Below are 22,983 nucleotides of genomic sequence, written 5' to 3' on the forward strand. Positions count from 1 at the left end.
AAGTTCATAACTAAGTGGAAACCTTTGAAGCAGCATAAACACAACTGCAGTGGCCCTTCTGATGGATAAAGGGTAGTTTCATGGAACATGTTTCTCAGCTAGAAGCACACCCCATACAGAAAGGAACACACAAGAAACAGGTGATCAAGATTTCTTCTCACAACCAGCCAGTGCTTCATTTGAGCTGCTGGTGCACCGAATTGTCAACACCAGCACTTATGGCAGTCTGCCACATGGTGACGCTGCTTGTCTACTTGACAGATGAGCACAAGAAGAGTTGTTTATTAACTGAATGTACATGGAAATACCTGCCGTCCAAGCCATTTTTATGGCTTTGGGGGCCTGGTATAGTCCGAATTGTCACACTTGTAAGAGTGAAATGAATAGTAGTTGTGTTGGTACTTTCATTGGCAGGGCAATAGGTAATGCACACTGCAGTGGTCTCCTTAAAAGGGCCCTGGCACTTATTTTTTCACGAATTAAGCACTGCAACCAACCCAGAGATGTAACTTCCTCTGGAGGCACAAGCGCCACAACCAGTCTACTCTCTATGAGCACAAGCGACAGTATGGAGACCATAGCTCAGGATGTATTGTTCAAGAGGAAAGAAATCTGCTCTCTATATGGGGTGCAGTTTGCCACTGTATGACTCCCTTTATTCAATCTTCATCAGAGGACCCCGGTTTTACGAGCAAACGCTGACCTTTAACGATAAAGTTCTAGATTTTTGAGGGCCCAAACATCAGGAAGGCTTTCACACTCAAAGGTGGAACACTCCCTCTCCCTGGCAAAGGATTCTTGCACATGAATATTACTGGGATTAATTCATAGGAAATCCCACTGTCTCCCATCCTCTAATCAGACCCTCCAGGATTTTGCGATTTCGCGGGTTGCCGCGAAATCAGCAATTTTGTTAAAATGCTGCGATTTTTACAAAAGTGCCGCGAAATAGGCACTTTTGTAAAAATGCATGGATTTTTACAAAAGTACCCCGCGAAATCGGTGCTTCTCCATTTCCGGTGAAAGCAAGATTGGAGGCATCCAATGGCTTCCTCGGTGAGTGTCAGTTATAAGGTAGATTACAAGGTTTGTTTTTATGAGTCAATACCAGCACTACTTCAGGTGTCCTCCCAGTACCCATTAAAGGTCAACACAAATCACTTTCATATATACAGATGGAGAAAGAATTCCTGTAGAAATCCGCCCGATCAGATCAGATCTCTTGGTGTGAAAGTGTGTGCTAAGCTTCTCTGTTCCAATGCAGACCTGAAGAAGAAGGTGGTCGTATGAGACCAGTATGTGCACACAAGGTTCTTCCCTGAATATCTTATGTGGCTGTCACTGAGCGCAGACCTAATTATTTGATTTGGTTAGTTCTCTGGGCCAGAGGAAGCTGAGGGCATATTGAAGTGACTTACCATTTATGCTGATTGACTAAAAAGCAGAGGCAGGAGAGGGTGCGCAGCCGTGGGCAACATGATTCGATATTTTACCAGTTAGTGAAGTCTCTATCTAATGACATGTATTCTCATTTCCAAGTAAGGCGACAAGTTCAAAGCCTGGCAATAACTCTCATTGGCCAATGCCAGAAGTCCTAACCACTGTTTCTCCACTGCCATAATAATATGAAAATAATTCTTGATCTTCAGCTCCATTCATTTTATTTACATTCACGTTGGTCCCTCCTCTTTGGTACTTCTTTGGTCCTAACTGCTCAAGCAGACATTATTTAGGGTGCAGGAACTTGACCCCCAGAGGATGCAAACAAAAGTTATGTATGATGTGGTGTAACAAGTCAAATGCAGAGTTAGATGAATAAGCAGTGCATGAACTCCCTCTGGCTTTTCAGTGGTTTTGGCTTCACTCCTGGATTGTGCTCTCATTGCCAAAGTGTGCCTGATCCCTCATTCAACACATATATTTAGTCACGCTTGCACACTGAGTCGTCAAAGTTAATCTAGTTGTTGCGTGCCCTAGGGTGTATTCTCCGTCATGAAGTACTGATATTAGGAAGAAAAAGCGTGTCCCTTAATTGGGTGACGTCCCCTAGTCACAGCTTAGTCCCAAAGGGGTTGTAAAATTCTTAAGCAAAATTCTGCAATTGTAACCAATGTCTGAATCCTTTTTATTCAAAGATCCTTTATTTGTTTAAATTCATTGCTTTCTTGTATCATCTGTTCAATTCAAACATAATGTAATAGCTTCCGGCTTTAGCCCAAAATCATATCCATCCAATGCATTTCGGCTACCTATTAGCCTTAATCAGGGATTGGGTTCTATAATTCAAGAAAATGTATACATAAGCATTCATGAGGATTATAGCAACGTAAACACATAAGAACAGTTCTATCTATATCAGACAATTCAGTGCCAATTATTGGTCTGTGTCTAAAGTAACTCGTCTGTGATTATAAGTGAGGTGAATTGGTGGGAATGTTACAAATAAAAACAGTTAGAAAAACCAAATTAATTGCAAGTGTTCGCATTTCACACATGTTTGCCTGACCCTCGTTCACTCAGATTACCGCCTATAAGTTTCCTTGCATCATGGATTCCATGGGGCAGATCAACAGGATATGGTTTGCAGGTCTAGTTGTCTGACCTGTCTGGTTGGGATCACTGCCTTTGTCTCTTTGGGGATGTCTTTCTCTTGATGGTGTACCAGTTAAAAAGGAAAGGCTCTACTGGCACTTTGCATCTTCCTGCAGCTCTTTCCCTTGCCTCTGTCAGAGGTCACAGGAAGCTATGAATCTGGAAGCTGGATACAGGTATTACTGCGTGGCGCATTTCTTGTGTTTTTGTATACTGTCTGTGAATTTGTACGTATGTCCATTTAAGTTTACTGTACAATTGTTTTGTTCTCACACTATATTGTTGTTTTTCTGGTTGTTATTGTTGGAGACATGTACGTATCATTTATGGTTTCTCAATGATTTTGTTTGGGGCTCTATCGCAACTTATGTACAATGTTTATGATTGTTTTTATGTATACAATGTTTGACAATGTACTTGAAAAATTGATAAAAAATATAACTTTTATAAAATGATAAATATATTTTGACAATAAATGAAACAAACAACAAGTCTGTGGGGCATGTTATTTTGCTTCTTATTATACCTACATTTACTCCATTTTTATTGGGATCAGTCCCTACTCCCTCTCTTGATGGCAACGAAATAGGATTGACCACATCCATAACTAAGGGACCCGCCCATCATTAGAATTCATCTGTAACTGTTTCAAAACTGCAATACCTAATTTTACCCACATTCTGTCAGGAAGTTTGCTGGAACTATTAGCTACTTGGCATTTTGCAATTTTTTTGCAGCTAATTTACACTTTGTACTTGTACTTTGACCCAACCGTCTTATCCATTTGAGGCAACCAGCATTACTCTTGCAACCTTTTTTTTGCAATGCAATAAGTAATTAAATTCCACTTATATAAAATATCAATTAAATTGTTCCTGACTTTTATAGACAGTACACGTTATCTTAGATACTCAACTCTGATGTCACCTATGCAAAATCTGTAAATCCCGAGATGGTTTCCTTGGACCTTCTCACAGTGGGCCTTCTCGGACCTGTTTAACGGGCCATGGCCTGTTCATGAAAGCGGTGTCCAGCTGCCCTCAGACTCTCAGGAGAGAAAAGGGTTAAGGATGTGCCAAACACCAGTCCCGCAATGTGTCAAAAGGTGTGATAACTCCTACCAACCTATACTAAAGCAAATGGAGAATTGCATTTCCAAGGGATAACAGCCTTCACCTGTGGGCTGCTTCCTCTGTTTCATATTCCAGGGTGCCTATTCAAAGTGGAATACTCTGCTAAAACAGTTTCCATTGATTTAAGGCTGAAAATGAATGATTATGAGTAAAATAAAGTGCTGCAAAAACTCTGCTAAATTTCCATATTTGTGCTGCTAAATTTCCATATTTGTGCTGCTAAATTTGCGAACCCATGCCGCTATATCCTGGGAGATCTGTCTAACAAAACATATCTACCTGACCATTACACCCACAAGACCTCTAATTATACATGGGAGGTGCCTCAGGGTAAAGATAGGAACGGTAACCATAAATGACACATTAGATGCGATTTTCGGGCCACATGTATCAAACAATTTTGCATTTGCAAACGATGCAAATCAGTAACTTGGCCTGTTTGCGAATTCAAAATAACCTTTCAGTACGGTTTTGTAGCCGCAATTTCAGGTAATAGCTAAAATTGCGACTATAAATAGGGCATCACAATTTGCGATGCCCTTTGCACATGTACCAAGCTTTTTCTAAATGCTAACTGTGCATTTAGAAAATGCTATTAACATTTGGGCCAAATCTATGGTAACCATATGCAAATTTTGAAAAAAACATTTTTTAAAGGGCCATGTAGAGCACACATGCCCATTAATTTTTGGAAGTGGGGGCTTCAAGGGGGCCTTAGGCCCCATTGCACCCTTGGTATTGCATTACCTAATTTGCGATTACCAATTAGGTAATCGCAAATTTGGAAATGCAAAACTAAAAGGCCCATAGGAAAAATTAAGTATTATTACCAAATAGAGATTACCTAATTGTGATTGCAAATCTTTAGAAATCATTATTAGGTAATCGCTATTTTCTAAAATACTATTTTGCATTCCTTAAATAGCGATTACCTAAAATTCACTATTTTGAGTATGAAAAGCTTTATTAATATTTAATAAGATATAAACATACCAGCAATACATAGAAGAAAGCTATAAATAAAGTGAATGAATAAGCTGATATTTGCAAATGAGGAATAAAAGCATTTTCAAGATTTTACCTAGGAGGGAGGGAGGAAGAAGGGGGATGGGGGGGGGAGAGGGAAAGGGGGGAGGGAAAATAAGGAGTAGTTATCTCATAGAATAGAAGCATAAAGGATAAAGCAAAAGAATGCATACGATATATATCATATATAAGTCAAAAGTAATTTGTCAAGAAAATCCAAATGTATGACAAAACGAAAGGGTAAAATACAAAAATAACAAAAATTACGGACAATCATTCAAGGAGGCTGAAAATTCTTAGAAGTTAAGTGGGAAACATTCTTCAGTACAATTTGATCCAAGTGAGAGGCAACCAGAACAGATCTCTTTTAAATCGTGGTGTACATGTGGAAGCAAAAGCTGCATCCGCTCTGTGAAATTGACAGAGAGTGTTCCACCAATGTTGTATGGATAATTTTGTGAGTGTCTTCCAATTGAAGGAAATATGTTGAAAAGCGAAAGCAAGCATGAGATCAAAAAGACCATGAGTATGCGGGGTAACCTCTATTGAGTCATAAAGACTGCCAGCAAAGAGTAGCGGGATAGAATAGGGGGTGGAGAGAGTAAGGACACGAGAAATGTATGACCAAACTTTCTCCCAAAAAGCAGAAACCAAAGGGCAGAGGAAAAGAAGATGAAGGAGGTCAGCATTGGAAGTGCCACAAGTCCAACAATTAGAATTAGTAGAAGAAGAGAAGCCTCTCGAAGTCGTTGGGCAGGAACTCTTCTCACCAGGTGTTCATCTTTCCAAAGCACCTGTTCTCCTGTTTTATTTCCACGGGATTGCTGTGGAGTAAAGAGTGAGACTACATCGCTTTTTAAGACTGCTGCTGGACTCGGGGGAGCGGGACTGCGAGGCCCAGGGCTCATTGCGCTCTTGCCATCACGCGCACCTGGTGCCTCTTCCCGCCCCTCCTCCCTGCTGACCTGGTTGGACTACAAATACGACTCGCGGCCCCGCTCCGTGGGTGCTGCTCGAAGTCGTTGGGCAGGAACTCTTCTCACCAGGTGTTCATCTTTCCAAAGCTCCTGTTCTCCTGTTTTATTTCCACGGGATTGCTGCGGAGTAAAGAGTGAGACTACATCGCTCCCGCCCCTCCTCCTTCTCCTCTACATAAGGAACGCCCCTAACGCCACCGTGGGACGCGCGCGGGATGGAGCACGGGGCGAAGCCCGGGCAAAGGGCGGGCCGTCTGAGGCCGTCCAAGGTCAGCTGACGTTGGGTTGGGCCACCCCCATTGTCCTGCTGAACCTGTTTTTCTCTATTATTCCTGGGTAGTATTGTATTGTTGCTCACCGTCGGCTCCCTTCACAAACTGTTGGCCTCCCTTTTGTCATCTTGAATCATGCCCTTACGTTCGGGGAAAGAAAGATCAGTGCAATTGCATACTTCTAGCGGGGTGGTAACTGGCCCCCTGGACGCCTTTATAATCAAGGCGACCGGTATTTTGGAAAAGAAGATATCCTTTGCCGAGAAACGGCTATCGCAAGACCTTATTTCGGGGAAACGCTCCTCAATAGGTCGCATTGCATCTGTGGTCAGCCCCCATGCATCCACTATTACTTCCAACCAGCTTCTGGACCCTGTGTTGGTAGATGAGCACCCCGAGGTTGAGGGTCCGTTTCTGAACTCACCTGATTGTGATCCACAACTCAGTATCTCCTATAGTAGTGGGGATGGGGAGAGTGTGTTAAATGCTAGCCCAGTTCATCTTGATCCTAGTAAGGGAGAGTTTCAAAGGAATATACCCTGTAAGAGGAAGAGAAGGAAGGGCCCACAGATGGGGGGTACTTAAAAAATTCCCAAAATTAATAGCATACCCCAGCCCATCCTTGCCTCAGAAACAATTACCTGCTCCCAACCCCCTCTGGTTATATGTAGTTCTCCGCCTCCCCTTCAAGCACCATATAAGAATTTAGTTACTAGCCCTGAGTGTAATAGTAAAGATGATGGCTTCCTAAGTAAAATGGAATTATTAGTAAAAACACTTATGCTACTCCTTTTAGAACAAACTAGACTTATGAATTCGAAACTGGATCTACTGGAGAATCTATACAGGCATATTAAATAAGCTAGTAAATGCTCAAGTTACACCATCTATTCCATCTAGCATACTAAAACCCCCGGGAGCTGTTGTTGTTACAACTAAGCAGCCGCTTCAGGCCGCTGACAAACAAGCCAATACTCGACCTGCCACAAATAATCCTGTAGGGGTAACCTCTAGGGGTGGGAGTTTGAAAAATGACACCATACCTAACATCAAGCTTGCCACTATTGCCCAAGTGAATCCCGCGAAAGCTAGTTCTAAATCGATCCCCCTGATTAAGTCAAGTGCTAGGGCAACGGGGAGTCAAGTCAAAAATTCCATCGCCTTAGTCCAGAAGCTTAAAAAACAGGGCCCCCTTGTATTGACTTACCTCCTGAGGCCACTCCTTATACGATTGTCATAACAGGTGTCTTAACCACTAGAGAAGACTTACCAGAATCCCATGGGGATCTTAAAAATAAAGTTGTTTTCTGGTTAAACAAAAATAGACCCCTTCTACCCTCCTCTGCCACGGAGATATTGAGTGTCAGAAGAGTAAACTGGCTGGGACACAGTCAGGAAGGACCTGGATGGGTATTGTATTATAGTAAATTTTAGGGATCCTTGGGTGGTGGACTTCATACGTAGGGAAGCTAGATTTGGGAGGATGGGCGACGTGCAGTCAATGGGTCTTAGTTATTTTTATCCCAAAAGAAATTGTGTGCCCTTTGCCAACCCCCTAATGCCTAGTAGATCTTATGGGAGATTCCCAGCAGATAGGACCATATACACCCCATTCATTCCCCAATTGTTTAACCGCTTTGAACCACTCTCTGGTTTGGAGGGCATTGATTGACTCCATCCCGCTTTCGGTAGTGAGAGTCATTCTGGCAACTTTTCAAACAGGGAAGTTGGATTACACAGTATGGCTTGTTTAGCCAGTCAGGAGGGGGGGCACCCGAAGATGGTTGAGGTTGCTAAGAGCGTTATAGACGGTAACTCCTTGGTTGGTTTTCCGACTACGGAGGATGGGGTTATTGGCCGAGAGCCGAGGGCTTTGAATCGAGATGCTTCTTCCACTGAGGTTATGGCACTTAAATTTGCATCATGGAATATTGCAGGGCTAAAGGGGCGAATAGGCTCTCATGACTGGGCAGATTTCGTGGACTCTTTTGATATTTTATTATTTCAAGAGAGCTGGGCTCCCGAACCAATCTTTAGGGCAGGCTATCTTAATTTCTATAAACCTGCAATCCAGGGTACCAAGGGTAGAGCGTCAGGGGGCCTAGTAATTTGGGTTAAGCAGTCTATCAGTTACAGACCGGTTGAAATTCTAGTGAATAATCCCGACATTTTGGGGATCAAGTTATGTAGGGATAATCACCAGGATATCATTGTTATCAATATATATGCTCGAGGCCTTCCCGGTGGGCGATGCCCGACTATTATAGACGAGCTGGACTCTTACCGTGAATCTATTGGGAGAGATAATCTAATACTTATAGTGGGGGATCTGAACTGCACCTTTGAACCCCTGATGAGTGAGGGCGATGACTTGTGTTCTGGGGAAGATGCTGTGTGGAATATCCCAAATTTGAAACTGAACCATGTTAAAAAGGGTACAGAGGCTGCTTTGCACTGGTTAGGGCTGTGCTTAGAGTGGGGTATGAGAGCGGCCAATGGTCGAACGATTTCCGGCAAAGCTGGTCATCCTACATTTGACAATGGGTTTAGTAAAAGCAGGATCGACTACATTTTGGTTAAAGTGGAGTACTGGTCTCTCCTGGAAGATATGGTAGTCGTGGTCCACCCTGAGAGTGACCATAACCCGTTGTCTCTAAGTTTGAAGCTTACTGGTGGTTCTGGCAGGTCTCCTGTAGCTACGTGCACTACTGCAGAGGCCGCTCTAACCAATGATAGAAGAAGGGTCAGATGGTGTAGGGTCGTGGCGGATACCACCTTGTTAGCTGGCATATCTCTGGAAGTTTCATCTACCCTGAGAGCCATACATGATCTATCTTCTAATATGGAAGGAGTCCACCAGATTAGTGACCTACATGAGCAGTGTTTTAACAAGCTGAAGGCCCTCCTCACTCTACCTCTAAAGAATAGGAAAGAGAAGGTAATTGGTACCAGTAAGAAATGGTATAATAAAAAATGTAGGGAGGCACATAGTGGGCTCATAAAAGCTATCAAATCTAGGGTAACCCTTGATATCAAAATGGCACGGCAAAAGTACAAGAAGGTCCAGTGGGAGGTGAGGAGAGAGTGGGACGAATGTTATTGGTCTGACCTCTATGAGGCCTGCCTATCTTCTAATCAGATTAAGTTCTGGGGAAGTTGTGAAATGGGGCAGAAACCCTGACTCGCAGACCCCAGTAAATTATGTCTCTGCGGAAGCATGGGTGGACTTTTTTTCGTCCCAGTTTAAAGACCCAGAGTATGAACCCCTTGATGCCCCGGTGATTTGGGCACCATCGTCTCCCTCTCCCTGTCATTTTTTGGTGTTTACGAATCATTACACTGAGTCTGCTCTCCGTTTGGTCCAAGCAGGGAAAGCTCCTGGGATGGACTGTATCCCGGCAAACTTATTCAAAACTGATTCCCAACTCTGGGTTCCTTATATTACACTGATTGCTAATGCTATTGCCAAGGGGGCTAGGATCCCAGAGTCTTGGAAAGGTGTGGAAATCCTTCCGATTTTCAAAAAGGGGATCGATCGGTCCCCGGAAATTATCGCCCTATTAGCCTCATAAATTCTATGCAGAAAATTGTCGCTAGGATGGTTCTTGCCAAAGTCCAAGGGTGGATGGAGGTGGAGAGTATTCTCTCACCACTGCAGGCTGGCTTTAGATCAGGCACCAGCACCATCGACCAGGTCTTCAGATTCACTCTGATATACTGGAAGGTGGTGCTATTTGGTGGAGGGTCCATCTATGCTGCCTTTGTGGTCCTCAAGTCCGCCTTCGATCTTGTGCCTAGGGCAAAATTGCGGGCTGTATTGGGTTAGCTGGGACTGCCGCCCGAACTCCTTGAACTCATGGTAAGATTGCATGAGGGCAATTTTGCTAGGGTAAGGTGGGGGGGACAGGGGCAGGTGACAGATAGCTTTCCCGTAACGAGGGGTGTCCGCCAGGGGTGCATTTTGGCACCTACCCTTTTCCTACTATTTATTAACCAGGTGGTGAAGTTCTTTGCAGACACTCCTACTGATGCACCGATATTGGGTGGGACTAAGTTCCCATTGCTCATTTTTGCAGATGACACTTTAATCCTCTCCAAGACACGTAGCGGTCTACAAAAGGCGATTAACAGATTTGAGGATTTCTGCAAATTAAATGATCTGCAAATAAATGTGAGCAAGACAAAAGTTATGGTTTTAACTAAAAATCGGCCAATTAAAAGCAATGTAAGCATGAATGGAGTCGCCCTTGAACAGGTGGATGTCATGACCTACCTTGGAGTGACCCTAGACTATCATCTACGTTGGAAGCCTCAGGCTGATGCTCTCCGCTTAAGATTTGTACGCCTTACGGGCTGCCTAATCCAGGAGCAAAGAATGTCTTTAACCAAAAGAGTAACACCTGCAATAAAGATTTAAAAACTGGTAGAATTACCCCAATCCACACCAATTAAATCCCTCTTGTTGGATATGGGTTGTAAGCCAATAAATGAGATGGCACGGTACCGGCTGGTAGCATTGTGGAGACGGATTTGGACATCGCCGGATCTAAGCCTCTTTGCCAATGAACTCGCGGAAGTGAGATCAATCTTGGGTTCTGGTAATATTCCATGGCTCCGGGAGGTGAGACTAATCTTGGAAAGCATGGGACTTAGCCAATTGTGGGGTAACTCGGGGTCTACTGCTTCCCCCCCAAACAAGAATTTAAAACACTCTATTGGGCATCTGTTAGATACCAATCTGTTATGCTGTCAGATGCCGCCACCCTTACGGGTAGATTCTTGGTGCATAAACTGGATCCCCTACTGGAGAACTACTGGGATGTTATTACCAGGAGCCTGGACAAAAAATTATACCACCAGTTCAGAGTTGGGTCCTTGCCAGTAAGGTCCTTTTCCAAGAAATGGCATGGCCATTCAACCAAGTACTGCCCCTGGTGTAATGATCAAAAGGAGAGTGTGGGTCATTTTTTCTTTGTTTGTCCTGCCTATTAAGCCCCAAGGAATAAATGGATTAGGCCCGTTTGTCGTCAGATGAATATTGGAGGGAGTGCAGAGGCATTGTGGGCTTTAAGAACAAAAACCTCAGAGATTGTAGTTATAGGTGTAGCAAAGTACCTAGGGTGGGCTTGGGTTATCAGAGCTAGACACCTTCACGTAACTTGATTATCAATTTTATTTATGGTCATTTCTAATACTACATCTTTAAAATTACTGTTTAAGTTTTTCTTAAAATGATGAACTGCATTGGTAGAAATATTGTGCCTTTGAATTATATGTATGTATTATCTGTTTTTTTTTATGTAGACTGTCTTTTATGATGTAAAAAATCGAAATAAAGACGTATGAAACTGAAACTGAATTAGTAGAAGAAGAGAAGCAAGCCAAAGAAACAGGGGAAAGATGGAGTCTGTGATAAAGAAAGAACATAGATTGAGTGAGAGAGGCAGAGCGAGACATTTTTAAGAACCTGATCCAGAGTGTGTCCCAAAAGACTGTAGGACATTCACATCCTAGATCTGACTCCCAAGTGCGTTCCACTTTAGTTTTATTACGGCCTGGATCGGGGGCTAAGAAGAATTTTTATATAAGGTAGGCCTTGGGAAAAGTATTGAGTATTTTAAGAAGAGAGTTTGGGGCGTCCGCTGAAGATGAGGAGGGGAGAGAGTAGTACATGTCAGTGATGATTGCCATGAGAGTAGTAAACTGACGAAGAAAAGAGCGAGGGTAATGGAATAAGGATTTGAATTGGGGAAAGGAGCAAGGGGAGAGACCGTCAAAGAGATAATTAACCCATGTAATACCTTTTAACCTCCATGACTTCCAAAAAATGGGTCTGTTTAAAAGGATAAGCGAATTATGCCAAAGGGGGTAAGAAAGATTCATGAGAAATAACAACAGGAGACACCAGGGGCTTCAATAAGGAACAAGTGTGTTTAAATAAGGGAAGAGAGGTTGGAGAAGTTTAGGCAGAGAAGCGGATAATTTCGTCAAAAGAGTGGGGTAGCAATAAGGTTTGCTCAATAAGGAGCCATGGAGGAGTAAAGACGGAGGAGTCCGACGTGAGCCATTTTGAGGCTTGGCGAAGGGAAAAGGATTTATGATTAAGACAAAAATTGGGAAAATTAACGCCACCATTAGACTTAAGTTTACAAAGAGAGGATAGAACTATTCTGGATTTTTTATTCTTCTAAAGAAAGGTAGAAAGGCATGAGTCAATACATTTAAAATAGAGAGCAGGAATATGAACAGGAAGCATGGAGAGAATATAAATTAAAATTGGAGCGATCATCATTTTAATTGAATCCAAATGACCCCACCAAGAAAGAAAAAGAGGGTATCAAGAAGAAGTTAGCTTCTCAATGCAAGATAAGGCTGCAGATAGATTTAATTTGATGGAAGAGGTAATGGAATTGGAAAACCAAATGCCTAAGTATTTAATTTTTGTGCTATTCCACGCAAATCCAGTGCCAGAGAAAGAATGAGGAAGACACAAATTTGTAAGTAGGAGAATTTCAGTCCTATCTGAGTTAATTTTATAACCAGAAACCAGTGAAAAGGATTTGAATTCAGATATTAAAGGGGGAATAGAGGTTTCAGGGGAGGAAATAAATAAAAGAATATCATATGCATACGCAGAGAGTTTAAGCTGATGGGCACCGTAAGGAAATCCGGAAATGGAGTCATTGTTACGGATAGAAGTTAAAAAAGGTTCAAGAGCTAAGACGAAAAGAAGAGGGGATAGAGGACAGCCTTGTCGAACACCACGCCGAAGAGGAAAATAGGACGAAGTGTGACCGTTGACTAAGACCGAGGCATTTGGAGCAGAATAAAGTAATGAGATGAGTGATATGAATTTGGGACCAAAACCATGCCAACGCAATGATGCGAACAAAAAAGACCAATTCATTATATCGAAAGCTTTTTCTGCATCAACTGAAATAGCAGCCAAAGAAGAGGAAAGAGAGGAAGATTTATTTAATACATTAAGAAAAAGACGAGAGTTGTCGGAAGTTAGCCGCCCCTCAACAAAACCACACTGCTCTTTACCAATAAGGTGGGGCATGAGGAGATTTAAACATAATGCAAGCACCTTAACAAATAGTTTGTAATCAACATTAACAAGGGATATTGGGCAGTAATTTTTACAGAATTGAGGATCACAACCGTCTTTGGGGATGAGGCAAATAGTGGCTTCCTGGAACGTAACGTCTGTTTTGCCCTTGGAAAGAAATGAGTGAAAGAGCTTGGGGAGCAGTAGATCAGAAAAATGTAAGTAAAACTCAACAGAGAATCCATCAGGGCCAGGCGATTTCCCTTTAGTTAGAGTGGTTAAAGCACTGGAGAGCGCTTTAAGCGAAATATCCTTTTCAAGATCAAGGAAGTTAAGATGTGAATTAGAAGGAGAGGGAAGTTTGTGGAGATCAGTTTGAATGAGAGAAGAGGAAGGAGGAGATTCTGGTGTATAAAGGTTTTGATAACACAGTTTAAACTCACCAAGAATTTCCTGATGTTTATACAGAAGGGATTTACCAGGAGAGTAAATAGAATCAATACGGGTACGCTCTTTACGGGATTTGAGGTAATTTGCTAATACTTTACCTGCCTTATTGCGACCACCGTAGTAACGAGCATTACTGCGCAGGAGCAATGATGACGCGTTGTCAGTGGTAGATTTATTTAATTCAATCTTAGCTCAAATCAATTCAGGGGAAATGGAGGATCGTGAGGAGGTATAGAAGACATGTTCTAAATGTTTAATATGTGCTAAAATAGATTTCCATTTTTGAAGAAAGCGCTTCTTTTTTTTAGAGACAAAATCTATGATGAATCCTCTAGCTGTGGCCTTAAAGGAATCCCATATGATATGTAGAGATGAATCAGGGTCTGAGTTGAGCTCGAAGAATTCCTTAGTAAAAGAGCGAAAGGAAGAGGAAAAAAGAATTATTAAAACGCCAGTGAGAGGATTTTGGGCGGGCAGGGAGTGAGTCGGGGTCTGTAACAACTGGGGCATCATCAGAAATGACAAGGGGCTCAATAGAAGAAGACAGTAGATTTTGACACAAGGATTGAGAGAGAAAGATATAGTCTAGGCGAGAAAGAGAACCATGAGGAGGAGAAAAGAAAGAGTAATCAAGAGTGTCAGGTGAGAAAGCCTCCAAGTGTCCATGAGATTTGTCTGAGAAATGTTGTCAAGAAACTGTTTGTGTGACTTATGAGGAGTAATGCGGACTGTGGATTTGCGGTATAGAAATGGATCAGCAATTTGGTTGCAATAACCACCAAAAATGAAGAAATCATCTCGAAATTGAATACACTTTTCCATGATCAAAGGCCAAAAAGTACCATCAGGTTGTGTAGGGCCATACACATTGAAAACAGTTAGAAGGACAGAATTGATTGATAACTTTGCTAGGACCCATCTACCATCCATGTCATTCTCTTGTGATAAGATTTTACATTTCAACTTTTTAGGACATAAGATGACAACACCATTCTTTTTATTTGTAGACGGGGAGAATAAAACCGTACCCACCCAGCTTCTTTTTAATTTAAGTGATTCAGATTCTGTTAGATGTGTTTCCTGTAAGAAAACTATATCTGGATTATACGAAGCAAGGTGTGAAAGGATTCTGTCTTTTAATGGGATTAATAAAACCCTTTACATTCCAGGAGATAACTCTGAACGTGAAAACATTAAAAATTGAAAAGACTTATACAAAATCAAGTATGCGTTAACATGTAAGGGTAGAAGAAAAAGCCAATGTAGAGATGCAGAATAGAGATTAAACAGATATAAAAAAGAACTGATAAAAAAGAAGAAATGAAAGGAAAGGTAATGCATATCCAAAAGAAGACGGGAAATATACGTGAGAGGTATGCAAATTAGATAGTCAGGAAGAGGGTGCTAAAGAGAAAAAGGAAAGAAAGGGAGAAGAATAAAAGGGAAAGGAGAAGAAAAAAGAAATAAGAGAAGAGCCAGTACATATCCAGAAGGACGACTGAGATTACCATACCTGAAAGGGAGAAAAAGAAGGACAATGGCAACGCACAACAAGACGAACCAACCAAAACTGGGACTCCGAACCGCAACAGGATGGTAATGAGATACGAGAAGTAACACCATATGGATTGCATTGAGGGGACATAAAGAGATCTATAGGAAAAACCAAAAGAGACAGTTAACACAAGGATAGCAGCATGTAAAAAAAAAAAGGATGACTAAATAACATGAACCAGAAACATAATAAACCTGAGAGACATACTAACAAATGTAAACAAACAGCTACTAAAGAAGTAACCCAGAAATAGAACAAGAATAATACTAACAGTCCATAAAGAACATCAAAAACGAATCATTGTATAACAGTTAAAGAGAAAAGGATGTAAAATATCACCAAGAAACCTACAAGGAAAAAAGAGGGGTTAAATGATCAACCATTAGAAGAGTTAGTAGTGTCCATGCCATTAGAAGTATGAATCAGGATAAAGTTCTTGAGTTCCGCCGGGTCTTGAAAGGTCCATGTTTTATTTTGGTAGGCAACTTTGAAAATACATGGATGGAATAAACCATATCTGGCACCAAGAGATCGAAGGGAGCACAAAGATTCAGGAACTCTTTTCTTCTGGATGCCGTAGCATTGGAGACATTTTGGGACAGGAATACCCTCTGACCCAGCCATGAGATTTGACGCTTAGATCTTGCTGCAGAGAGAGAACCGAAAGGAGATCTGTGAATTTCAAAAAAAGTATAATGACACTATGAGGTTTATGTGGAGCAGTTGAAGAGGAAAGTCTGGGACCCAGCTGATGAGCTTTTTGGATGTTGAGAGAAGTAGTCGAAGACATCTCTAGGAGTTTCGGGAGGAAAGAAGAGAAGAAAGAGACAGGATTGTCACCTACCAAGGATTCTGGTAGACCATATATACGTAGGTTATTCCTACTATTTCTGTTTTCCAAGTCCTTAGTGTGCTGCTGGAGGCTGAGGACCTTTTTTTCAAAAGATGAGATCCGTTGGGAATTAATCTGTATTTCTGAGGATTGTTGTTCCAAAGAAGTCATTCTGTTATCTAAGGTAGACCATTTTCCTCAAGAAATTCCATTTTATTGTTTGTTTCCTCCACAAACGGTCTCCAAGCGCATATTTCTTCTAATAGCAACTCAATAGAGATGGTAGATGGAGGTTTGTCAGGAGAAGGAGGGTCATGTTTCAAATGTTTAGTTGAAGAAATGGGAGGAGATTTGCTTGGCGCAGCTTGCGCAGTCGAGGCACGATGAGAGGATACTCCAGCCATTTGATCTGAAATTGGAGAAGATTCAGTTCTGGTGGAGACGATGCTAAAGAAGTTGCCAAGACAAATTTAGGCTTGCGCAATCTTCCCATAAGTGGCTGACGTGCAATATTAAAAAGAATGATATACAGATGTACATTTGGTAGCAAAATAAAGCATTAGTCAAGAAAAATGACACTGCATATGAACAACAGAGAGCTGAGCAAAAAGGAGGAAAAACGCTCTTGACACATCAATAAGATAGAGGTGAGTGCTTAAATGTTGGCCACATAGCAGAAGGCAATGACGTAGGTAACCATTTGCCAAAAACAAAAACAGTGGTCATTCCAAGTAAATGAAGAGTCATAAACCTGTGGAGGAAGGTGAACTAACCTAGTCATAACAGCGACCAATTACCACAGTGCCATGTTGAGGAAATCCTTGTAGCAGACGAAACGAAGCAAGAATCATAAGTACACTTCTTCGGTAAGGACGGTGCATATAATAGAATAAGCAAACTGAGGAAGAGAAGCTGCATAAGTTATTGGGTACATGAGGCAGTTCAATAGTAGTGTGAAAGGGCCAGTTTTTGCCAGAGCATTCTCCTAAAATGGCGGATGTTGTGAAGAAAAGGCAGCCACATATAAGTTAAATAAGGTGAAATACATGAAAGAACTGCAGTTGTCTTACAATCCTGGTGATAAGAAGGCATATAGGGTTCTTTGCATAAGAGAACATCCCAATTTAGGTCGATGCAGCAGGACTCATAAATGAAAAAGCCTCTCAGTCACAAATAAGCAAGGAAGTTCATAAAGAGGATTCGCTTGTTTCTGAGGAGAAGGCTAAAATAAAAGGCTTTTATAAACAACGCGGGGCCCCACCTTGAAGACAATAGTTTCCTTTTCGACGTGACACATCAGGGTATTTAATATTCTTTCATTCCCTTCTTAATATGAATTTAATTTACTCATATAGGTCACAGTGTCACATTTATAAACAAATATCCGACATGTCCACTACCATCTATAATCCCCACCTTTCATGCATTGAAAAATGTGGGTAAAGAGAGAGAGCACCTCACGGAAGAACCGCCACAAGGGGTTACTGGCCGGCAATTACCAGTTTGCCCACTTATCATCATTGGTAACTCTCTCTTGATCGTGAAAGAGAGAGAAAAGGAGAAAGAAAAAGGAGGTGAAACAAACAACTGGTTTCCTTTCTAAAGAGACATAAATAGTAACTCCCACTCGTGCACAAGTCAACAAAACACCCCTCGTGAGAAATAATAAGTGTAATTCTCAACATTAAAATTGAGAAGCTTGCTAGCCACTCCAACTTTATTCTGGGCTTCAAACCTTCCAAACTAAAATTGGTTCTTATTATACCAAACCTAATGCTGAATTGCCAACATGTTTTCCCACCGGCATGTAGGAGCTTCGGTGGGACGCGGCAGCGAATCCCAGAAGTACAGTGGGTTTCGCAGGGACACGTGATCAGCTGACACGGATGACCCTGAAAGGAGGTGTGTGGGTATGTTGTAACTTCGCAACCTCCAGGTGTTGAAATGAAAAACACAGTGAATGAGTGAAAGGATGAACCCCTGTAAGCCCTGACGAAGTTGCGATACAAGTTAGCAACGAAACATGTTGGCAATTCAGCATTAGGTTTGGTATAATAAGAACCAATTTTAGTTTGGAAGGTTTGCAACCCGGAATAAAGTCGGAGTGGCTAGCAAGCTTCTCAATTTTAATGTTGAGAATTACATTTATTATTTCTCACGAGGGGTGTTTTGTTGACTTGTGCACGAGTGTGAGTTACTATTTGTGACTTTTTAGAAAGGAAACCAGTTGTTGGTTTCACCTCTTTTTTCTTTCTCCTTTTCTCTCTTTTTCACGATCGAGAGAGAGTTACCAATGATGATAAGTGGGTAAACTGGTAATTGCCGGCCAGTAATCCCTTGTGGCGGTTCTTCCGTGAGGTGTTCTCTCACTTTCCCCACATGTTTCAACGCATGAAAGGTGGGGATTATAGATGGTAGTGGACATGTTGGTTATTTGTTTATAAATGTTACACTGTGACCTATATGAATAAATTAAATTCATATTAAGAAGGGAATGAAAGAATATTGAATACCCTGATGTGTCACGTTGAAAAGGAAACTAGTGTCTTCAAGGTGGGGCCCCGCGTTGTTTATAATGGTTTGAGTGGGGGGGCGGCCTTTTCCTTTCTTCCCCCTTGGCTCCAAGTAGATTGAAGTAAAATAAAAGGCTGCCAGTGGGAGAAGTATGAAGACCGCATTAACCATTAAAATGGGGCATTTGCAGCGAAGCGTTGAAGTGTAAAGCGCTGACTGAGATTCGTTGGGCGCGCACCTAAAATGGCGGGCACCTTGAAGAGATGAAGGCAGAAGCGGGAACAGGATCAAGCGTGTCGCGCTTAAATACAGAAAACACCTCACCGAGGGCACTGCATCTTCTGATAAGCAATGCGGACAATTTTCGGTGACAAGTGCGACGGGGAACGCACCGGCATGCTCCACAGCAGTCTCGATGCGGAGGAGCGAAATCCCTAGACGGCAATCTTAATCGGCGCAGTAACAACGCCCCACTAAAATTTGCAATTTAAGGAATGCAAAATGGATTTTTGATGCATGTGGCCCCAGGTTGCTAAATCAGAGGAACTATAACATTTGTTACCTTAAGTGTTGTTGCATGCGTAAACTATTCAGTGACGCTCAGCCAATTTGCTGTGAATGACTGCAGAAACAATGTAGTTGTGGTTGTTCAACTCATGGGCCCACTAAAGCAGGAGTTGGCATAGATAAAATCGTGAAGCAAAGTTGGTCACTTTCATTAAAGAGGATTAAGTGTGATGGGAATATGTTGCAGGAAGTTAAGTCCAACCCTTAAAACAGAAACAAAGTGAGCTATCTAAGCACTGTAGCAACAAAGCATAGGAACTCTGCCTTAGTGCCATGCTGCCAGCAGAGCCCTGCTCAGTGGTTCCCATTTCTCAGCAGCTAGGCCCAACTCCAAGATCAACACTCAGGATATCCAGTCCCAGAAGGTCCGAGTGGAGTTGTGAGGGGTGGAGTGGGGATGGGGGAGAAGGTAGAGTGGCCGAGCATCTGAAGCGGGTGAATTTGAGGATAGAGAGGCTGCTACTTATATATTATAGAATGAAATCTTGTTTCTAATTTAACTCCATTGTCCTTCGCATTCTAGTTGCAGTGACTAAGCCTTTGATCCAGCCTGAAGAATCCTTTCTTGAAGTTTCTGAAGGAGCCTCAGTGAACCTCACATGCTCAGCGGAAGGCTCACCTCCGATTACTTATAGATGGTACAAGAGGGACCAGGCACCTGGAAGTCGCAGAGTCTTTCAGTCAGGAGGTGCTTTGTTCCTTATCGAGAACTTTCAAACATCTCATTCTGGGACCTACTATTGTGAAGCAAAGAACCGGATTCCTGCGAAGAAAGCTCAGCAAAGTGATGGAGTGCATCTAAGCATCACAGGTCAGAAATGTAATATGCATGGGTACATGTGTAGGAAAAAAGATGCATGCGTTTTAAATGTATAGAATTACAAACCAAAAGAGATTACACGTGGCAGCTTAGCTAACTATAGAAATGAAACCATGTTTAAATCAGTTGATTTTCTTCTTTGTTTGGAACAATGATGTTTACAAACAATAAATCACTTGTAAGTAGCAAGAAGCGCTTAATCTTTGAGTTTGGAATGGTGCTACTTGATAGTCACAAGATGGCTGACACCCTGAGACATTTTTAGGTACTTGAATATTGAACGAGGGACATTTGTGGGGATCATAGCGTTCTTCTGCAAGGAAAAGAGATGTCTGGGTTAAGTTCACTCATTGGTTGAGTACCAACAGCTCAGTACTTGGTGAAAACAAGCAGGAGGGGGGAGTATTCAGGTTATATAAATGTGCTTTTAGTGATCTAGAACCAGTTGTGTCAAATAAGGATCTAACAGTGCAAGAAGATGAAGTAATATAGCAAGAATCACATAGGTTTCATTAAAATGCGATACTCAAGCATGAAGAGTTATAAAGGATTGTAACACATTTTCATTCTTTAAAATGAAACTACAGACCTAAGGAATACAAATAAAATATTTGGAGATTACACCATGGTGGCTAAGAAATAGCATTAAACAATGACATCTGTTCCTTGAGCTGCACTGAATAAAATTTTTTAAAAATTTTCTTTACCCCAAAAGCCTTCCTCTCCTGGTGTTAGTTGTCAGATATGAATTCTTTCACGTTCATACCAGATGACATACTATCACGTTGCACACCATCATCCTCTGGAACATGCAAACCTCTGTCACCCTCGATGCCAGACCTATCTGTACCTTCCGTAAGGATCTCCAGACCATACTTGCATCTCCTAGATTCAACAGCCCACTCACCATCCTCAGCTCTTCTAATCTGTTCCCTTTTGTTACTACACTTGATCACATCTCATATTCCAGTCCAGTCCATCCTGGGTAATGTCGTTGGGGGCGTTCACTTTCACCACCCTTATTCTTCCGACCAAAACTCAAATTACATATTTTAACAAATCCAGATCAGCAAAATCAAACAAAGTCTCATCATGCAGTCAAGGGCAGACATAATCATAATGCTCCTTGGACCTATGTGCTTCGCAGCTACTTGTTCCGCCACGCTATGCCTGTGGGTGTCATTATTTTCCACAGAATTCTTAACTCACCCAGGGTTCAACCTAGAAGCAGGTTCCCCTCCTTTTAACAACCTGAATAGACTCTCTGTGGTACTGTGAGGTTAATTCTATAGACCCACACTTTTTCTCAAAGAGATATTCTCCAGGACAAGTCATTTGAAAATGTGGACAGTGATAACTTAAGAATTTATCTTAAGAATATATGTTATGTTGTTATGTTATGTTATGATTATTTATATCGCGCATGGCTACCCCAGCAACAGGGCGTCCCAGCGCTTACGGACATGCCTAATTATAGTACGGCCAAAATGGAGGTGAAAAGTGCCAGATCACAAGGGAGTCCTAAGCAGAAGAAAACTACCAGGTTTTAATGTGTTTTCGAAAGAGAAGATGGTTAGAAATAGTGCGCATACTTAAGGGAATAGAGTTCCAGAGTTTTGGGGCAAGATACCTGAATGACCCCCGGCAACATATATTTCTTGGGCCTAGTTTGGCAAGTCTTTGAATTTATCACCCGGCTCATTCAGTCCTTCATGATATAAACTAAAATTCAATTATGTGTTAAACCTTGAAAAAAGTGTAGCCCGAAAAATAACCGAAAGTTCAAGCTAATTGGGTCCGCTAGGCAAATTATACCAAAACTACTTGAACAAGTATTGATAAAGCTATTTCTTTTGCAGATTGGCTATAGATTTTTTTTTTACATTCAACAACATTTTATGGGGAACCATGTGATTGAGCAGCTTGCTACTGGCATTGTAGCTCTGCTCTGAGGATTGTCCCCATTCTGTTGGTTAAAATTTGATCATGTTATCCTTATTTCTCTTTCACTGCTTTGCCCCTTTTCTCCTCGTTATTAGGGCACACTTTTCTGGCTACAGTCACCGGTGACCCTGTTGAGTAAAAGCAGTGGGACAGGGAATGATACTGGAGAAGGCTGAGACAAAAAGAGAACAGCAAAGCAGGAGGCGTAGAGAGGGAAAGCGATAAAGATGATGTAGAAAGATATGCTAAGTAGAAAAAGAAGTAAAGTGAACAGAGAAACATGGGCTAACCAGAAGGAAAGATGAAGATTGGTCCGAAGATGCAGGTAAAGAAAGGGAGGTATAGATAAAGGTAATGTTTTAGAGTAAAGCAGAAAAAGAGATGGCGAGAAGAAATTTAGAGAAAAGGCAGAGGGGTAAAGCTATCCTAAGGGTGAGTTAAAGAGAAAGGTATTGTAGAAAAAAGGAGAATTCAAGAGTGATAAAGGCAGTGATAGAGGCTGAAAGAGAGTTGAGAAAAAACAAAGATGCAAAGTAGTGAGAGCAAAATGAGGCAAGGTTAAAAAAGAGAGAGAGATACGAGAGACAGGAGCAAATAATAGAGAAAAAGAGATGTGAAGAAATAGAGATAGCCAGCAAGAGTAAGATCTTTAAAGAGCTGAAGCAGAAGGATCAAATATAGAAAGAGAGCAATCCAGCCCAATGGGTATAATGATCTATGAAACACTCCATGCATGAGGTAAGAAATACATACACTATAGCCTTTAGACAACTACAAGATGTGATGGACATTGTCTCAAATCATTGGCTGTAGAGGGATGACTAAAACCAATGGTTGAAAGGGGCTGTCCCAAATCACTACTTTCTGGTTTTTGTAAACGGTATGTCTTGCAGTTACTTACAGACAATGCAATCTTGTATTTCGGACTGGTCATGTTAGCAAAGTCTTATCCATTCCAATTTTTAGAATATCCAACAGAAGCACACACACTCTCACCTCACTTGATTATTTTTGCATAAAAGGTGGAGACTCCCAAAAAAGCCCTTTTATTCTAAAATATCATGGGCTTGAGGACAGTTATCTTCTCCTTGCTGGTGGTTATTACAAATTGAGTGAGGTACAGTCAATGTATTGGAGAGGTGATGAGCTGGATGCTGCTGTTGGTGCTGCTGTTAGGAAACTTCTGTAGCTGATCATTGTCTTCCAAAAACCTTTACTGTGTTAACCTCAGTTTAAAGATCCTTATGACT

General features: G+C 41.7%; 1 protein-coding gene across 1 annotated transcript in view; it reads left to right on the forward strand.

Moving 5' to 3' along the window:
• LOC144752162 (uncharacterized) overlaps positions 1-22,983 on the forward strand; it is a 144,966-nt gene that overhangs the window by 25,299 nt on the left and 96,684 nt on the right. The window contains exon 3 of the mRNA XM_078640088.1: positions 19,493-19,780. Within this exon, the coding sequence (XP_078496214.1) occupies positions 19,493-19,780 (288 nt within the window). The remainder of the gene's footprint in view (positions 1-19,492; positions 19,781-22,983) is intronic.

The sequence above is a fragment of the Lissotriton helveticus genome, chromosome 4_2 (genome assembly GCF_964261635.1).
Source record: "Lissotriton helveticus chromosome 4_2, aLisHel1.1, whole genome shotgun sequence".
In the NCBI taxonomy this organism is placed as follows: Eukaryota; Metazoa; Chordata; class Amphibia; order Caudata; family Salamandridae; genus Lissotriton; species Lissotriton helveticus.